This window comes from Centruroides vittatus, unplaced genomic scaffold (genome assembly GCF_030686945.1).
Source record: "Centruroides vittatus isolate TY-2023 unplaced genomic scaffold, ASM3068694v2 contig_2639, whole genome shotgun sequence".
Taxonomy (NCBI): domain Eukaryota; kingdom Metazoa; phylum Arthropoda; class Arachnida; order Scorpiones; family Buthidae; genus Centruroides; species Centruroides vittatus.
Window position 1 is genome coordinate 1,032 of NW_027121680.1, and position 17,618 is coordinate 18,649.

The 17,618-nt window shown below is 31.3% G+C and overlaps 2 protein-coding genes across 2 annotated transcripts in view; one reads left to right on the forward strand and one right to left on the reverse strand.

Moving 5' to 3' along the window:
- Positions 1 to 3,116: 3,116 nt before the first annotated feature.
- Positions 3,117 to 12,548, reverse strand: LOC136971620 (peptide deformylase, mitochondrial-like; the record flags this gene model as incomplete). The annotated part of the gene is made up of 4 exons (XM_067266098.1): positions 12,500 to 12,548; positions 11,134 to 11,327; positions 9,100 to 9,270; positions 3,117 to 3,237 (listed from the first exon to the last, which is right to left on the reverse strand). Coding segments are annotated over exons 2-4 (472 nt in total), but the record flags the coding sequence as incomplete, so codon positions are not given.
- Positions 12,549 to 13,110: 562 nt separating this feature from the next.
- The window catches only part of LOC136971619 (dynein axonemal heavy chain 7-like), a 74,824-nt gene continuing 70,316 nt past the window's right edge, over positions 13,111 to 17,618 (forward strand). Inside the window, exon 1 of the mRNA XM_067266097.1 lies at positions 13,111 to 13,269. The gene's annotated coding sequence lies outside the window, so the exon portion shown is untranslated. The remainder of the gene's footprint in view (positions 13,270 to 17,618) is intronic.

Sequence of the window (17,618 nt, forward strand, 5' to 3'; positions counted from 1 at the left end):
TTTCATTTGTTTGAAACTTTGAAAGGATATTTGCAAGGTCAGAAATTTTCTGATGACACTGAAATAATAGAGATGGTGCAAAATTGGCTAAAAAGTTTTTTTATTGAGGGTATCCAGAAACTTGTAGACTAGTGGATCAAGTGTGTTGTAAAGCAAGGTGACTGTCAAAAAATAAGACACAAACAATTTCTTTAAGTATTCTTGTAAAAAAAATTTATCATAAAATTCCTGTTATTTAATGACTTTACCTCATATACATATATATATATATATATATATATATATGTTACAGTCAAAACCCATTTTTAGTTAGAATGCATTTTCAACTAGTTGAAATTAGTTTATACTGGATGTCTTTGTTAAAACCCGTTTTGTCTAGTTAAAACCGTTTTAACTCAAATTCATTTTTGACTAGCAGTAAATTCTAGTTTTAACTAGACAAAACGGGTTTTAACAAAGACATCCAGTATAAACTAGTTTCAACTAGTTAAAATGCATCCTAACTAAAAATGGTTTTGACTGCAACATATAGAGTGATTCGGGGTAAGATGGTAAGCGGGAAAAGATGACTACTTTTTGATATTTTCAAACGGTGACGTCAGATATTGTCATGTGTTTGTATGATGAATCGTTGGACCAATATTGAGTGCGGAAAGCTGTAGTTGGCTACCGTTACCTCATTTTCTACATCCTGAGAAGAATAAAAGCAAGATAAGAACGAAGTTTTTGTTGTGAAATGTTTCTAGAATCATTTTAAAACTAAAAGTTAAAATAGAATTTATTAAAAATGGCATAAAACAATTAATGTGTGATGTAGTTGAGATTCTAAAGTTTCCATTATGAGCTACCGCCGATCCCGATCAGACATGCTAGAACACGTGACTCCACTAGGCTTCTTACCCCAACAAATGGGAAAGATGCCACATTTTTCTTGGGGTAACACACGCCTATTTTTTGTTAATTGAATTACAATATGCCTATTTTTAATAAATTTTTGTTTTCTTGTTTTATTGCAGGATATGCACAGAAATTATATAAGGACTTCTCAAAAAGGTTTTTGGACTGAAAAAAGCTTTCAGCTAGCTATAGAGCACGTTAGAATGGACGGAAACTTAACAATACTTATACTGTGCTGTACTTACTATGAAGTACTTTGTACTACATATGCAATAAATTAAATTTTGTTAAGATATTCGAAAATTAATTTTATGCAATTATATTTGTTATCTTACCCTAATGTCATTTGGCATCTCACCCGGATACTTGGGGTGAGATGCCTAAAATGCCAGACAGTAAAAAAGTCATCATTGCAAACACAATATACAATTATTTTTCACATACTCCAAACTTTTATTTGAAAAACATGCTCAAGAATATGATATTTTCGTTAGAGGCCTCCAAAACCCAAATTATCGTTATAATTTCCTTCATAAGCAAAATATTAGGCATCTTTCCCGAATCACTATACATAACTTTATATTTATTTGAATTCCAAATTGAAATTCCAAAATCACTCAGGAGCACGATATAAGTTTTAATTTGTTTCCACATGAAAACAGATGATTATTTGGAAATCAGAATTTGGAGAAACTCATAAGTGTAATCAACAGAGAGTAGATTCGACTGTTAAGAATTGGAAAAAAGGTTCCTGATTGTCCAGCTTTACATACATATTTATGTAGCTAAAATTAGTTTTACTAATGTTAAAAGTTAAAACTAGTTTTATCTAAAATCAAAACATGTACAGCAGTAAATTAACTAGACAAAACGGGTTTTAACAAAGACATCCAGTATAAACTAGTTTCAACTAGTTAAAACGCATTCTAACTAAAAACAGGTTTTGACTGTAACATATATATGAGGAAAAATATACCATATTTACTTGCATATAAGACGAGGCATGACTTTAAAGATCAAAATAAAAAAATTAAATTTATTAATACAATTCTAATTTTATTTTGTTTAATCACAAATAAAATATCAAATGCACGTAAATTCACACATTGCCCCCACAAAAATTACTGGCATTTTAAACTTTAAGGAAACATCTTGTAAAATTGACAATGTAGTTTGTTTATGTAAAGCTGGACAATCAGGAACCTTTTTTCCAATTCTTAACAGTCGAATCCACTCTCTGTTGATTACACTTATGAGTTTCTCCAAATTCTGATTTCCAAATAATCATCTGTTTTCATGTGGAAACAAATTAAAACTTATATCGTGCTCCTGAGTGATTTTGGAATTTCAATTTGGAATTCAATTCAAAAGCTTCTCTTTTCTGATTGCTATTCATATTTACTCCTGACAATACACAAGAACAATTGAAACAACCCAGATAAAATACTTTTGTTTTTAAACACCAGAGCGTGAGCATCTGGTAAAAAATGCAAATATATGGTTTACAAAAATTATTGCAAAAATGCAAAGAATCCATTTCTACATGTATAGGACAACCTAGGTTTTTGAAGCAGTGAAAAATAAATAAAAACCTTGTCTTATACGAGAGTAAATACACTATTTGTGCAATAATTTTTGTAAACCGCGTATCTGCATTTTTTAATGGATGCTCACCCTCTAGTGTTTAAAAACAAAAGTATTTTACCTGGGTGGTTTGAATCATTGTGTATCGTCAAAAGTAAAAATGAATACTAATAGGAAAACCAAAGATTTTGAATTGAGTTCCAAATCACATGAGAGCTCAATATGTTTTAATCCATTCCCGTGAAAATAGATGATTATTCAGAAATCAGAATTCGGAGAAACTCATAATTGTAATTGACGGAGAGTGGATTCGACTGTTAAGAATTGGCAAAAAATGTTCCCAATTGTCCAGCTTTACATGAACAAACTACATTGTCAATTTTACAAAACTTTTTCCTTAGAGTTTAAAATGCCAGTAATTTTTGTGGGACAATGTGTACATTTACTTGCATTTGTGCATTTTATTTGTGATTAAACAAAATAAAATTAGAATTGTATTAATAAATCTAATTTTTTTATTTTGATCTTTAAAGTCACACCTTGTCCTATATGCGAGAACGTCTTATACAAGAGTAAATATGGTATATGTAATGAAAATGAGTTTATATTGTATATTTCTGAGAAAATTAACTCACCTTTTACTTTAATTTCATAACATCTTGGTACAATTGCACTATATCCTTTGATACAGGCACATCCTTCAGGAAAATTAATTTTTCGATTATTTATAACAGACAATATTGGATTAATGAATACCTATTAAAAAATTTATTTCAGTAAGAGCAGGGAATAAATACAAATAAATAATAATGAAATTCATATTATTCAATTATAACATGAATTTCATATGTTTTCAGTAATATAATAATATGTACAGTACTACTTAATGATAGATCTTCAAAAAAATTTTGTTTTTAGAATATAGTTTAGACCAGTCATGAGCAACAAGCAGCTTCTGAGATCATAATATGCAGCCCCCAGGGCTTTGGCAACTATTTTCTGCCTTGTGCCATTATGCAGCCATAATTAAGCTAATATTCATGACCAAAGAATATTCAAACTAAATTTGACCAGTTTTTACTGGACAAAATTACCAGTATAGATTACTAGATTCAATATAATTAGCATACATTATTTTAGTGTCCAGGAAATGTTATTTTATCACATAACAATCAGTACATGTTACTCATCATCTAGAAAAAGTTGCTCATCACTGATGTAGACTTTGCACTATTTGATTGATTGATTAGTAAATGGAAAGCATCAGCACATTTGGATGATACAGTACAGCTAGCCACAGTTATATGTGGTGTCTATAGATGGCTGGGCTGGGCGTTAAGAAGCATTTGCAGAACGCAGTTTACGAAAGAATACGAAGAGCTTCTTATGACATATAATGATGTATATTTTAATATGATACAGAAAACATTACAAAACAAAGAACACTAAACAAATCATCTTGATACTAATTATTAAACGGATATTAATTGTCTTGAAGCTGACATGTTGTTCGTGCTACGTCATTGCTTCTTCTTTTTCTAACTCTAACAGTTCATCTTTTTTCCCGCCTGTGCACGACATTGGACTCGACCAAGTCATATCAGCGTGAGGGACGGGCACCACATATATGACACTACAGCTATTTACAGGTGAAACTGTCTCATAATTGAATCGGCCAGCATGACTAGGACTGGGAACAATACACTATATAACTATATAATTTGTGAGTTTTAACCTGAATTCCTTACATAGCTAAGCTGATATCTTAATCAGTGAGCATATGGTTAACCTTTGTGTTATTTAATTTATGCAACTGTTACATTCAAAATGAAATTTATAATAGTCATTACATGCATTTTTATATTTTATGAACAAACTGATAGTGCAAAGACGAAATAAATAAAAAGTAAATCACATGTTAACTATAAATCAGAAGCGTGTATATTATATCTTTAATATCATCAATAAAATTAGATTACATCTAATTATCTTTGCATATAGTTGATATATGTAAAAATGGATCTATAAATGATTCACTAATGTGACATCCTATTCAGAAAATAAATTAAACAATAAAAAGTATTTCAAAGTCAACAGTCCCAACAATATAGTGATGCTCTTTTCATACAAAGCATACAAAATTACAGATAACTTATTATTGAGAAATTTACCAGTTTAATTTTACAATCAGTGAAAATTTCATTAATGAAAAAATAGTGATCTCTTATGACATAAATCAATGAGATATTTAAATATAGGAATGGATAAGCAATATGTAAAATTTACTATTATAATTAAGGTATCAAAATAAAACAAAATAAAGAAAAATTAATAACTTACCAAACAGAAAGTTAAGATGAAGAAAACAAATGCATTATACTGTAATATAAGAAGTTCATGAAAAAGTATAAACAAACTTTTGCTGTTCACATCAATTTATCTTATATATATACACACACACACAACAATAATTTTCGAACGTGACCAGTAAAAATGTCAAGTTTACTTTGAATGTTCTTTCTCAAGAAAATTAGCTTAATTATGGCAATAAAGTGTCATGAGATAACAGTTGCCAAAACCCTGGGCTACATATTAGGATCTTGCAAACTGCTGGTTGTTCATGACTGTTGCATAGTATCTACTGTATTTCCATACATATAACAGCATGCTCTTGTATGTAAAAACTACCTGTTTTTACATTTTTGAAATACATGTCCTGCTTCTCTTATAAAAACATGCCTCACATACTCTTATATGTGTGTCAGTTTGTTTTGGCTTAAAAGATCACTTTAGCTATAAATTAAATGTAAATATATTGAAATAATAAGTACTCAGTCACATCTCTGTAATAATCCTTATTAAAAATAAAAAGAAATGCTTCTGATATAAACATTTTTTAGATACTTTGCAGAATATAGTGCTAATATTGTTCCATCTATAAGATCATGTTCTTATATGTATGGAAATACAGTAAATATTGTAGTTTCTTTGAGATTCCCAAAGCAACATTAAGTGGGGTAAGTGAATAAAACAAAACCAGTGTTACTTTTTACCAATGCAATATTTGAGATCTTGAATCTTAAATACTCTCTAGTATTTCAGTATTTGTGGATAGCATTTGCCCATCTCTACTTAAAACTGCAAGTCTTATTACAATAAGCAAAGTTTTATAAATGTATTTTAACTTATATGTTTCAAGACTTGTTAATTCTGGTAATATTAGGCAACTGATAACACTCTTCAAGATTACAATAAGCAGATTCTACTGATATATGTATATAATTTAAAACTTCTCTATGCACTAAGAGTGTTAATAAGTTTGGTCAGACCCACAATGAGCTCTCAGGTAGTGACAGATGACACCAGCTTATCTAGATCAAAACATCTATGAAAATTTTCTGACTTCCACTCAGACTCAAACCTAATTCAGAAGAGTGGCAGGCCAACATTTTTACTGCCTTAGCTAGCCAGAACTCAATTACAACTCCTAGACAAAAAAAATAGAATATTCACTTAACTGAAAGTTTAGTGTATATTTTCTCATGATCAACACAGAGTACAAAAATTATTTTCAACACTACATAAACAATGTCTATGTATATTTATTATACCCATTAATTGCCCAAATTAACTCAAACAATTTTTGTTACAAATGAAAATGAAATGAAAAAAAATAGAATAACATGAATAACAAAGTCCCAAGGATAAATTTGTTGATTAAATCAAATTTTTGACCATACAAATAAATTTGGGTCAGTACCAAATAATCCTTTTTAACAAAAGAAATAGAATAACAGTTTGACTGAGAGAAAAAATTAGAATATTAGCTAAATGTGGGTTAAATATAGGAAATACAACAAAATAAACTTAATATCTTGTGGCATCGTCATTTGCCATAATTAGTGTTCTCAATCTGTCAGTTGTGGTGCAGATTAATGCTTCACATTTGTTTCTGAAAATGCAGTTCCAAATGTGTCAAATGTATGTCACTAGTTCCTCTTTAGAATTCGATCACCATTCATTAAGTCGTTGTTTCATGACGCCCACAAAATTTTAATGGGTTAAGTCTGTGGAATTGCTTGGCCAAGGCAGGACTGCAGTCTATCATTCTTGTAACCAATGTATTGTTAACTTTGTGGTATGAGAGGATTCTCAGTCTTGTTGGAATAGAAATGTTTTCGCAATTAAATCCTCTGACAATGGTATCATAAATGTCTCTAAGATGTCTTGATATGTCTGTGCAATGACACGTTCATGAAGATGCACAGTGGTCCTATGCTGTTAGCATTCATGCATCCCCAGATCATGACAGATGATGCAAACTTCACGGATCTCTTTATACAGTCCTTTTAGAAAGCCTCTTTGGTTGTTCTCCATATACGTGGGCCTTGGTCTGTGGCTGTATGCCATGTGTTTGTATATAGTTTATATTTTATTATTATTTTTAATTTCACTTTCTCACGCTTTTATCCCCTTTCTTTTCTTTACCTATTGTTTTTCCTCTTTGGAATGTCTGTCCGAAATTCCTTTCCTTATATGGTCATCGTATATCCCCTAAAACAAAGAAAGGGTGTGTGACCCCTGAGGGGTCGAGTACGAAACTAGAGGGCAGGAGGGTCATGAATGAGAGAACAAAAAGGATTCAGACTCAAGAAAGTGGGAGTGAGACGAGCTTCTGGTGCGTTCTGGCAGCGTGCAGAAGAGAAAGAGTAGCGTTTCATAGACAGACTAAAGAATTCGTTGTGATCGATCCATTTTGTTTGTGATCGATTCATGAGAATTAACTGTGAATTTTGGCATCTGAACGGTCGACAAGCGAATGAACTGAAAGGAAGAAGAGAACCCCTCTACATATTTTGTGTAAGACCCTCGCCAAGGACGTTATAAAAGAGACCGATTCTTCGAAGACCTCAAAGACCAACGCTGGGTACCCCCTTTCCTAACTTCTTACATTTTCTTACCTGTCCTTTATTCTGCTCCTTTAGTTTGATATTAGTTTTAATTTTCATTTTTTATTCGTGTTTGTAATAGTATAACATTAGCATAAGATTAGTTTTAATTATTTTCCCTTTGTCGCGAGCTATATATGAGTCAGGGAATTTTTGTACAACATTGTTCGCTCATATGATTATTTCCATCTGTCGGGACAGAAAATATACTGGCATCCTAAAAAGAACCTGTAGCTAATAACTTTTACCTAAATTAAAATTTACCTTTTTCACTTTTATTTTGGTTTCACATTAATTTCTTTTAACAAAGAAACTAACACATTTTCACAGGTCACCACAGGAGAGACAAAACAGGGTTTCGTCACCAAAGAGAACAATATTCCAGTCGTCTTGTTGTCCATGAGCCTCTCTCTGCACTATCTAACACTCTCTTGTCATTGTTTTTTCGTTAGAGAAGGCTTTGTCTTGGGAACACGGAAGTTGAAGTGCAAGTCGTGCAACCTTTGGCATGAGGTTTAGCTACTAATGTTCACTCCAGTTGCTCTCCATTGTGCATGCAAGTGTTTAACGCTCTTAAAGCAGTTTCACACAACAATCCATCTTGAGTTTCTTTCATCCCTCGCAGTCATTGCTCATTTATGTCCACATTTCTGGTGTTTATTAGTTAAAACTTGAACACGGTTTTGTTGTTTCAGTACTTTAGAGACTGTTGGCTGCAAGCATTTAACATAATTCACAATTTATTTTTGTGTTCTTCCTACTTTGTACAAGGCTATGATAATATCTTTAGTTCTGTCACTGATGTCACACTTATGCCCCATATCGTACTGTTATACTGCTCTGCTCAGCAATACGGAAATTTGCAATGTAGTTTTTTTATGGATGTTTGTTTGGCTGTTTTTGCTAATATTCTAATTTTTTGTCATTTCATTTCCATTTGTAACAAAAAAATGTTTGAGTTAATTTGGGTGATTAATGGGTATAATAAATATACATAGACATTGTTTATGTAGTGTTGAAAATAATTTTTGTAGTCTGTGTTGTTCATGGGGAAAATATACACTAAACTTTCAGTTGGGTGAATATTCTAATTTTTGTCTAGGAGTTGTAGTATAAGTTATTAAAAAAAAGTTGGTTTGAGATTATAAGATAATCTCAATTTATTTTGTAACAAGACCTCAGTGAACAATTACTGCTTTTGGAAAGATGTTATATTTAAAGTGAAAGCATTATCAACTGTAAAAAAATTAAATGAATAAAGGAGACACAAAATTTTATATAATAAACATGTTAATTGTAAGTAATTTAAAAAATATATATAATTTTAACCTTTTATGTAATTTAATTTATAGTACAACTGAAGAGGGCTAAATAAGTAATTTGGCCAAAATGAATTTTGTAATAAAGAAATATAATTATTAAATAAAACATCTTTCCAAAAGCAGTAATTGTTCATTAAGATCTCAATGGTCAGTGGTTACAGAATAGATTGAGATCATCCCATAATCTCAACTATACTGTTATAGTGTTTATATGAATTGATATCATACAAGTTTTATTAAACAGAAATAAATAAATAAATTTTATCCTAATAAAAATATTTAATGAAAAGTCTTCTCTTACAACATTGCTAATAGTCAAATAAAACATTTAAAATAAAATGTTATACCTTTAATGGAAATACTTCCATTTCTCTAGCTTTTATGGTATCATGATGAAATTTATTCTTCTCTTTTTCTGTGAATTCAACAATGAAAATTTGGTAAGAAACACCAATCTGAGGAGCAGATATCCCTACTAAACTATATTTCCTTAATACTTTAATCATTTTTTGAATGATCTGAAAAATTAAAATTAATTACTTTAATAATAAATGATGAAAACATTTTTCTATATTTATAAATTACTTTTACAACTCTTTATACATTTTCTTGGAAAGCATCAAAATCTTCAATAGAGCTAAATATCCTTCTAAATTATTTTCTAACATTTTGACCTCTTTAAAAAACATCTTTGAAATGGTAATTCCTGTTTAGCTATAAAACAAATCATAAAAAAAAACTATAAAAATGGTATACAGTTTATTCAGATTAAATATTTTTTGAGATGTTGTGAGACACAACAAATAAACTCAAATAATAACAAATTTAACCATTGAGCAGGATAGCAAATTCCTGGTTTTATCAGAATTTGCTATCCTGCTCTACGGTTAAATTTATCATTGAACTATTGATCTGATGATGAATCATATAATGTCTTTAAAATATTTAATCTGAATAAACTAACTCCTTGAACTGTTTAGTATTTTTATGATTACTCTTCCTTTAGCATATTTTAAACATTAAAAATCTTTGAGAAATAATTAATATGCATAATTAGACTTATAATATATCTAATATTCAAAAAATAAACAAACTTGAAACATTACATAGTAAAATAACAACAAAATTTGATTGTTTAATCAAATGCTTTCATTCCAATACTGTAAATGGATATAATGCCTGAAGTTGGCTTATTTTTTGAATATATTTTTTAATGTTTTTATGTACAAAAATATATTTAAATGATCTCCAACTCTGCTATTTCTAGTAAATTTATCATTAATATTCAAGAATTTCTACATAAGCATATAATGAATCTAAAGTTTATATCATCCCAAGTTTTCTCAATGAGAAAAAATTACTTTTATATCAGAATATAATTAATATTCAGTAAGAAAATGCATTAATAGAATTATCACATTAAAATAAATTTGAACACAATAGGACATATCTGACATTAAACATTTTATACAGGTTTCTCCAAAATATATAAATTTTCATTAACAAAATTAATTGCAACTTCAAAATTTTTCAGTAGACATTTTATATATGTATTAATAATATAATACTATGTATACAGGGTAATAGAATGATAATGCCTTATATCTTAAAAATAAATTAATTATCAATATTAGTCAAACGATTTTCCATATTGATTTATGTAAAGTATTAATTTTATATTTGTAACAATAAATTTAATATTTGATAATGAAAGATATTTTGTGTATTCTATATTCCATTAGCAATCAAATTTATTTCTTTAATTTCCTTAGCAAGTACAGTTCTCAGAGTTTTTAGAGATTAAGGCAAAAAGTTCCATTAAAACTGTAGTACTTTTGGGTTTTCCAGCCCATCCACAGGAGTATGAAAACTATCATAACAGTTTTGGTACCCAAGGATGAATTAGAAAGCTTTAAAATACCAGGTTTTAGTGCAATTTTTCATCTTGATCTACATTTCATTTTTAAAAATCAAATATTTTGAAACTGAAATCTTTGAACTCTGAAACTGTATATTTCCATTATACCTTCTTAAGCCTTTTTTTCGAATTTCCGGTACTAAGTACTAACATTAACCACCACTCTAACTATATTTCGTGGCAAGTTTATGAAAGCTTTTTCTTATATTCAAGAGTTTAGCCAGGCCCACAATTAGGATCATTAAGTGGTAAAGGCTGGAGTCTGACATATTTACATCAAACCATCCACTAAAATTTCTGAGTCAACCAGAATTGAATTCATATTCCACAGAATGGTATACTCATGCCCTTACAATCTTGGCCATTCAGTCATCAGTTTGGACTGATGGTTAAGAGTCATGTTGATACCATTGATATTAATAAGATATCATAATTCAATAAACATATAATAAAATAAACTTACTGTTTGGATTTCTGCTGAATTGATAACATTAACATCGACACTTTGAGCTTTACATCTCAAATTTTGATCACCAATTGGACAAATGTGTTCGTAAGGTGGTTTTGGATATGGTATTGGCCAAAGACTCGAATACCATTGTAAAAATCTTGAAATTAATGTTTTTGGAAGTTTACTAGACATTCTTTTTAGTGTTTCTGAAAGTAAATACTTTCATAATTATTAATAATGTAAAAGATTATGTATCATATTAATAAAAAATTCCAATAATATTTAAATATATTTTATAGCTTAAAAACTCAGGATTTCCACCAACAAAGAAATGCCAATATTTTAATATTGTATTTTCTTTAAAATGTTAAAAGTGCCACTGATATATTCAATTCTTATAGTTTTTTAAATTTAAACTTCCTTGTTAATTTTTAATGTCATTTTTATTTATTCTCATAGTTTTCAAACGAGAAACTCGGATGCAAAATATATGTCCATTAAGAAAAACTCGACATACAAGATTTTTTAATTAGCCGCAGTACAGATTTCAGAATATGTCTAAAATAAATGTTTTCCTTTTACAAAAGAAACAAAAATGCTTATATGATATGATTATTATAATTTACATTATGTATTATGTATTCATATGCTGGTCACATGAATCGAATAACATGAAGTTAAACAAAAGATAAGACGTGAACTCCGAACGAGGGATTTGCCAACCCCAGAGTTAGACACCCTCTGTACAAGCAAAAAAATCAATGGAACCATACTTATATATGCAACCCTTCACAAGATATTTGCCTCCAAAGGTTGGCTTTTACCACAAATAATTATACTGCCCATTCTCCACGCTTCACATCAGTCCAGGCCGGCTATCACTCGCCTCTACCAACACTCCACATGTAATCGTGCACTTTGGTACCAACCGTCACTCACACCCCTTAAATTATATAACATCGAGTACTCCACAAACAAACACCACATGGGCTAAATAGTTAAACACAATAGTGTTAGCCAAGCAACGTGACTCCCAATTACATGCAACCTGGAAGTTGGCCAATTTTGGGGGCTATATCTCAGTAAGGGTCACAGGTACAGGTATGGTTCCTTTGACTTTTTTGATCCTACGGGTAGGGCTACCGCTCTGATAAGGTCACAACAGTCTAATTCATAGGTGTAAATGAACCGAATTGATTTAATTACGTAAATGAGGATTTATGAACATTAACCAACTTGGTTTATCGAAACCAAATTAAAAATTAATTAAATAAATGAAAATAAAAATCTGTTTATCACGTTTATTTACAATTAAACTTTAAATTAATTCGAAAGCATCGTAAAATTTTAAATTAAAAGCATTAATTAAAATTTATACTTAATTGACGAAGGTAAACATAACCACGTGATCACACTAATACCATTCTTCACTGCGGAATTGATCTTACTAATCCCGCATTTTCGAATAGTTCGGAAAAATCTCCGACAATCCTTAATTTAGTATTTAATTTTTTCAGAACATATTTTAAAATAAAAGTGAAATAATTAAAATATATTTAATTACTTCTTAAATGAAAAATGCATTTTTCACACTCAACTATAATATAAAAAATCATTAATCAACATTTTAATTATTATTGCTTTGAAAAAATTTATTTAATATCTCGATCGGTGTTCTAAAGTTTAAAGTCGATGCCAGTTAGATTTTTCTAATTGTCACGTGATCAAAGTAGCAAATTTTTAGAAAATTTAATTTAAATATTAACACGTCATTACAAATACAAAAAAAATTAATTTAAACGATGGATAATAATTAATACAATTCAGCTTTTTTAAATAATAATGTTTTTTTAATTTTGTGAAGCAGACGACACTTCTTTGTTATTTTTGCCGTCGTCACGGCAACGGCGTTTGAAGTTCGTTCGACGCTCGACGGATCTTTAATTAAGAGTTGTCGCTTAATATTTGTTTAATTTGCGTGCAATTTAACGAATTGGTTAAGTTAAAAGACGGTAATCTTCGATGTGGTTGTCGGAGTTAGGAAAAAATTAGGAAAATTTCTTAAGAGAAAGGATTGAAAAATGAAGAAAAGAACTTTGGGCGCGATGAGTAAACGTCGACATTCGAAAGAAATGTCCACCGAGGTTTGTATACTTTCAACGTAATTATAAATTTTCGAAATATTAAATAAGTTATTGAAAAACGTATTTCAGTAGTGATAAATATTGTAATTTTTATAACAATTTTAATATTTTAATGATTGTAAATGGGTTTCTTAATGTGCTAGAATTTGAGTTTTCTTTTCTAGAACACTTTTGAAACGATTCTGGTCGCATTCTGGAATGTTTCTGATACCATTCTATGTTTGTTTGGAAAAAGAGGGTCACCACTCAAAAATCACTATTTTTTTTTAGCACGCTTCGCGGTAGTAGTGAAGTACTTATGTTAGGACTTTTGTCCGTCTGATTTCCACCGCATGCGCAGTGACTTCACTTTCGTTACCTAAGTGTTATGTTTCGTTCAATCCATTCATTGCCAATGTCCAGGCGCATGCGCAAAATGGAACTGAACATTTTCGTTTACAGTCACAGCTATAGTAAAAACTACCCGGTTAGTATATTGTATTCAATAAGTTTTAAAATAATTTAAAATAATAATAATTATTATTATTATTTTAAAACTATTTGATTCGCTTTTGTGGAGCGTGATATCAGATAGACTTGACCAGTCTTGTCTTTTTTCTTTTTCTTAAAAAAATTCCAAAGTAACTTTACTTTCGTGGGGGAAAATGTTACAATTTGTGTTTTCTGTCGGCAACCCAGCGAGTTTAACTCGCGACATTTTCCTCCCATAAAAATACAGCTACTTTGGAATTGTTTTATGAAAAATAAACAAATAAATAAAAATGGTGATTTTTGAATCCTTTTTCGTCTTTCCATAGAACGCCGTATTCTTTTCGGATTTTAGAACATTATTTGCAAAGATTCATGAAATCGTCCGAACGTTGCATTATTTCGCCTTTGTCCTCGTTTTTTGGCGAATTTAACAGCAAAAGTTATAGCCAAATCTAAGTTTTCGCCGTGTGGTGAAATAACTATAGGTAACTTAAGGGAATTCAATTATTTATTGCCGTACAATGGTAGTACAGGCCCCGTACTGCATCAGCACAACCGGTAGTACAAACAATACATTGAATATTACAATTACAATACATATAACAAATACATATACAGTAAGACCCCGCTTAACGCTGATTCAATATAACGCGGTCTGATTCAATATAACGCGGTCTGCTTGATGCCTAAAACACGCTCAAAATTTACGCTGATTCAAATTAACGCGGTATTTCATTGATTCGTATATAATACGATTATTCCCAAACACGAACCAATCAGCAAAACGGTGGCAATTCGTCGTAGCGCTGTACTTCCCTTAAATCTATGTTTGTTTTGTGCAATTGGAAAAAAATATAACATCTTGAAAGCCATAAGAAATATTTCGACTTCGCTTGGCAAGAATTAACTGATAAATGCATGAACAGAGTGTGAGTGTGGAAGAAGTTATGGCTGAAAGTATTCAAGAATTCTCATCGAGAAGAGCCTATCGCTGAGCCTATCATTGTCAACTTACTCGATACAGATGTAGACGAGCAAGATATTGGGGGATTACTGCAGGTTTCTGGTAAGAGCCTTACCAACGACGACTTCAAGAACTGGCAGAACAAGGAATTCATGTAGAACTGGAAAATAGAGATTCTGAAGACGAAGAACCCAAAAATTTTCTCTGCAGTTTTCCTTAGTAAAAGTTTGGTAACGATAACCGAAATCGTTGATCAAATTGTACCGAATGAGCCAGAGTTTGATAAGAGTGCCAAAGCAAAACGAGGCATTTTGGATGCGATCTCCCGCTACCGACATTTGCTTAAGGAAAGAAAAAGAAAGCGACCAATGAAACTACACGACTTATCTCAAAAAACAAGAATTTCAGAAGAGCCAGGACCTTCGTCACAAAAATACTTTACATTTCTGTGCGCATATGTTTATGTGTTATTTAACATATATTTAATTCATGAACATGTATCTATTTTATGTTAACATATATTATTATGCAAAAATTTATATAAAAATAACTTAAAATTATAGTAAAATTTGCTTATTTTTCGGTCGCGTATTCCCCTATCCCTATATACTCATGTTAAAATGGTCTCGTTTAACGCTGTTTCGCTTAGCGCTTTGTCGTCTAGGAACGCATCCCCGCGTTAAGCGGGGTCTTACTGTACAAAAAACATATTACAATTATCTATATATATAAAAACGAATGTATGTCTGCCTGTCTGTATGTATGTTTGTCCTTCATCCGATTGCCATGAAACTTCGGGAAGTTGTTTAATATACTCCCGCGAAGGTTTCTGGCATATGTGAAGACCACCATTTCCCCCCTTTCAAAAATATATTTATATATGGATTAAGGCTTTTATGTCCAACAGATGGCGCTAACTTCCGACGACCTAAGTTTGCTTTTCTGTGAGAATGGACTAAAGCAGATCATTTTCTATCTATCTATATAAATAAAATATAACGTTCGTTTGTTCCTACCGATTCCTTTGAAATTTTGACACCACGTTGCATTCGAATACGCACGTGTTTTTATATAATATACATGTCGAAATTCCCCCCACTGGGGGGAGAGGGACAGGATTAAGGCTTACTGTGAAGAACTCGGCTTCTATTTATACTATTTTGCTTGCGGTTGTTTGCGTTTTTAATTGCGTTTTAATAGGATACGTCAAGAGAATGTACACTAAGAAGGGATTTTTTGAAATTCCCCCCACGGGGGAAGTGTTATACACAGGGCCGGATTTACCAATCCAGGGGCCCTGGGCACAAATTTGGTGGGGGCCCTTTAAGAGTAGGCAAATTTGATGATTTAGAAAATTTACGCAAAATACTGTACTTTCAACTAGGAAGTTGTAAATTTCATTTTAAAATAAGGTTATTGTAAACATACATATATTTTATTGTGTAAAACTAATTATTTTAATTTAATTAAAAAATACCTATGTAAAATTTTTTCCCAAAATTTTCCGATGTTTCATAGGTTTTTCCCGGGTTTGGTTTTCTTTACCTGTGGCCCTCATGATTAGGCCACACTAGGATGTCGCAGTAATAGGAAAAAAAATTATGTTCAAACATAGTTTTGTGGGGGCCCTGGGCACAGGCCCCAAATGTCCTTATGTAAATCCGGCCCTGGTTATACATTTATAATAGATATATTTTGAGCCACAACAACGCGTGGCCGGGTCAGCTAGTAGTAAAATAAAATGACAAATAAAGTGAAACTTAATGAGTTACAGGGATAATACATGGTTAAAAGATAAAAATTTACAGAGGATTACATGTTGGAATTGCAAGCACAATAGATAGGAACAAATAAAAATAAAATAAGATAAATGTAAAATAAAATACAAAATATATAATACCGATACAAATTACAAAATGCAATACAAACATGAGGTCAAATTGATAGTGAACAATAAAAGTAAGTTTAAACGAGAAACGTACAGAATATATATAATTAGCAAATAAACTGGTTGTTTGTGGCCACGTACTGCACCAAGTGCAAGAAAACAAAGAATGGCGATAACACAGTACAAGAAACGTTCCAAAAATTTCAAAACACCTGACAATGGCCTGTAGATCAGGTTGAAAACGTTTGTGAGACAATAAATTTTGGTTCTCAGAAACGTAAGGTGTTTGTGTCAAAGATATACACAGATTTGTACCGCGCGTGCGTGTTACAAATAATAGTTATACACAATGCATAATATGTTCCTTTACTAAGATGCAGAAGAGTGTTGAGAACAGTAGCAAGAGCCATGGAATTGTGAATGCAAAGAGATCAAGGTAAGTAATCCATCCTACTGGAAATCTGGGACCTCGTGCTCAAGTACACCGGACAGTTCTTATTTAGCGTGTTATGATTTTTCTTTGGATGGTTTTCCCTTTGGCAGTTTCGTTCGTTTTGGTACACTCCTTGAAGAGGTGGTCTCCACCGCAGTGACTGTATGTGCACTCCTTCGATTTACAATCTTTACTTCATCTACAACTAAATAAGCCTTCTCTAGAAAATTTTCGGTAACGTGTGACCCCATTGTATAAACACAACTACGCACAACGGCAGAAAGCCAGAAAAGTGGAGGAACCTGTCCGGCTCACTAGATTACGACAGTCACCTATGGTAAGTGGACCGTAGGCAGAACCTCTGCTTCGACGTGAAACAAAAGTACAGGGATACTTAGCAAGGAGTTCCTGGTCTGTATCCTGAAGTTGTACAGTACGTCCAACCAAAGTGCCTTGTGTTGAGGATATGTTGAAAGTTCTTGTAGGTGACGAACGTATCGTTCAGAGTTTGAAGATAACGTAGTAGACGGGAATGGCTGTCAATAAGGGTCAAGTTATAAACTCTGTAACGTAACCCTATCCGTATTCCATATTATA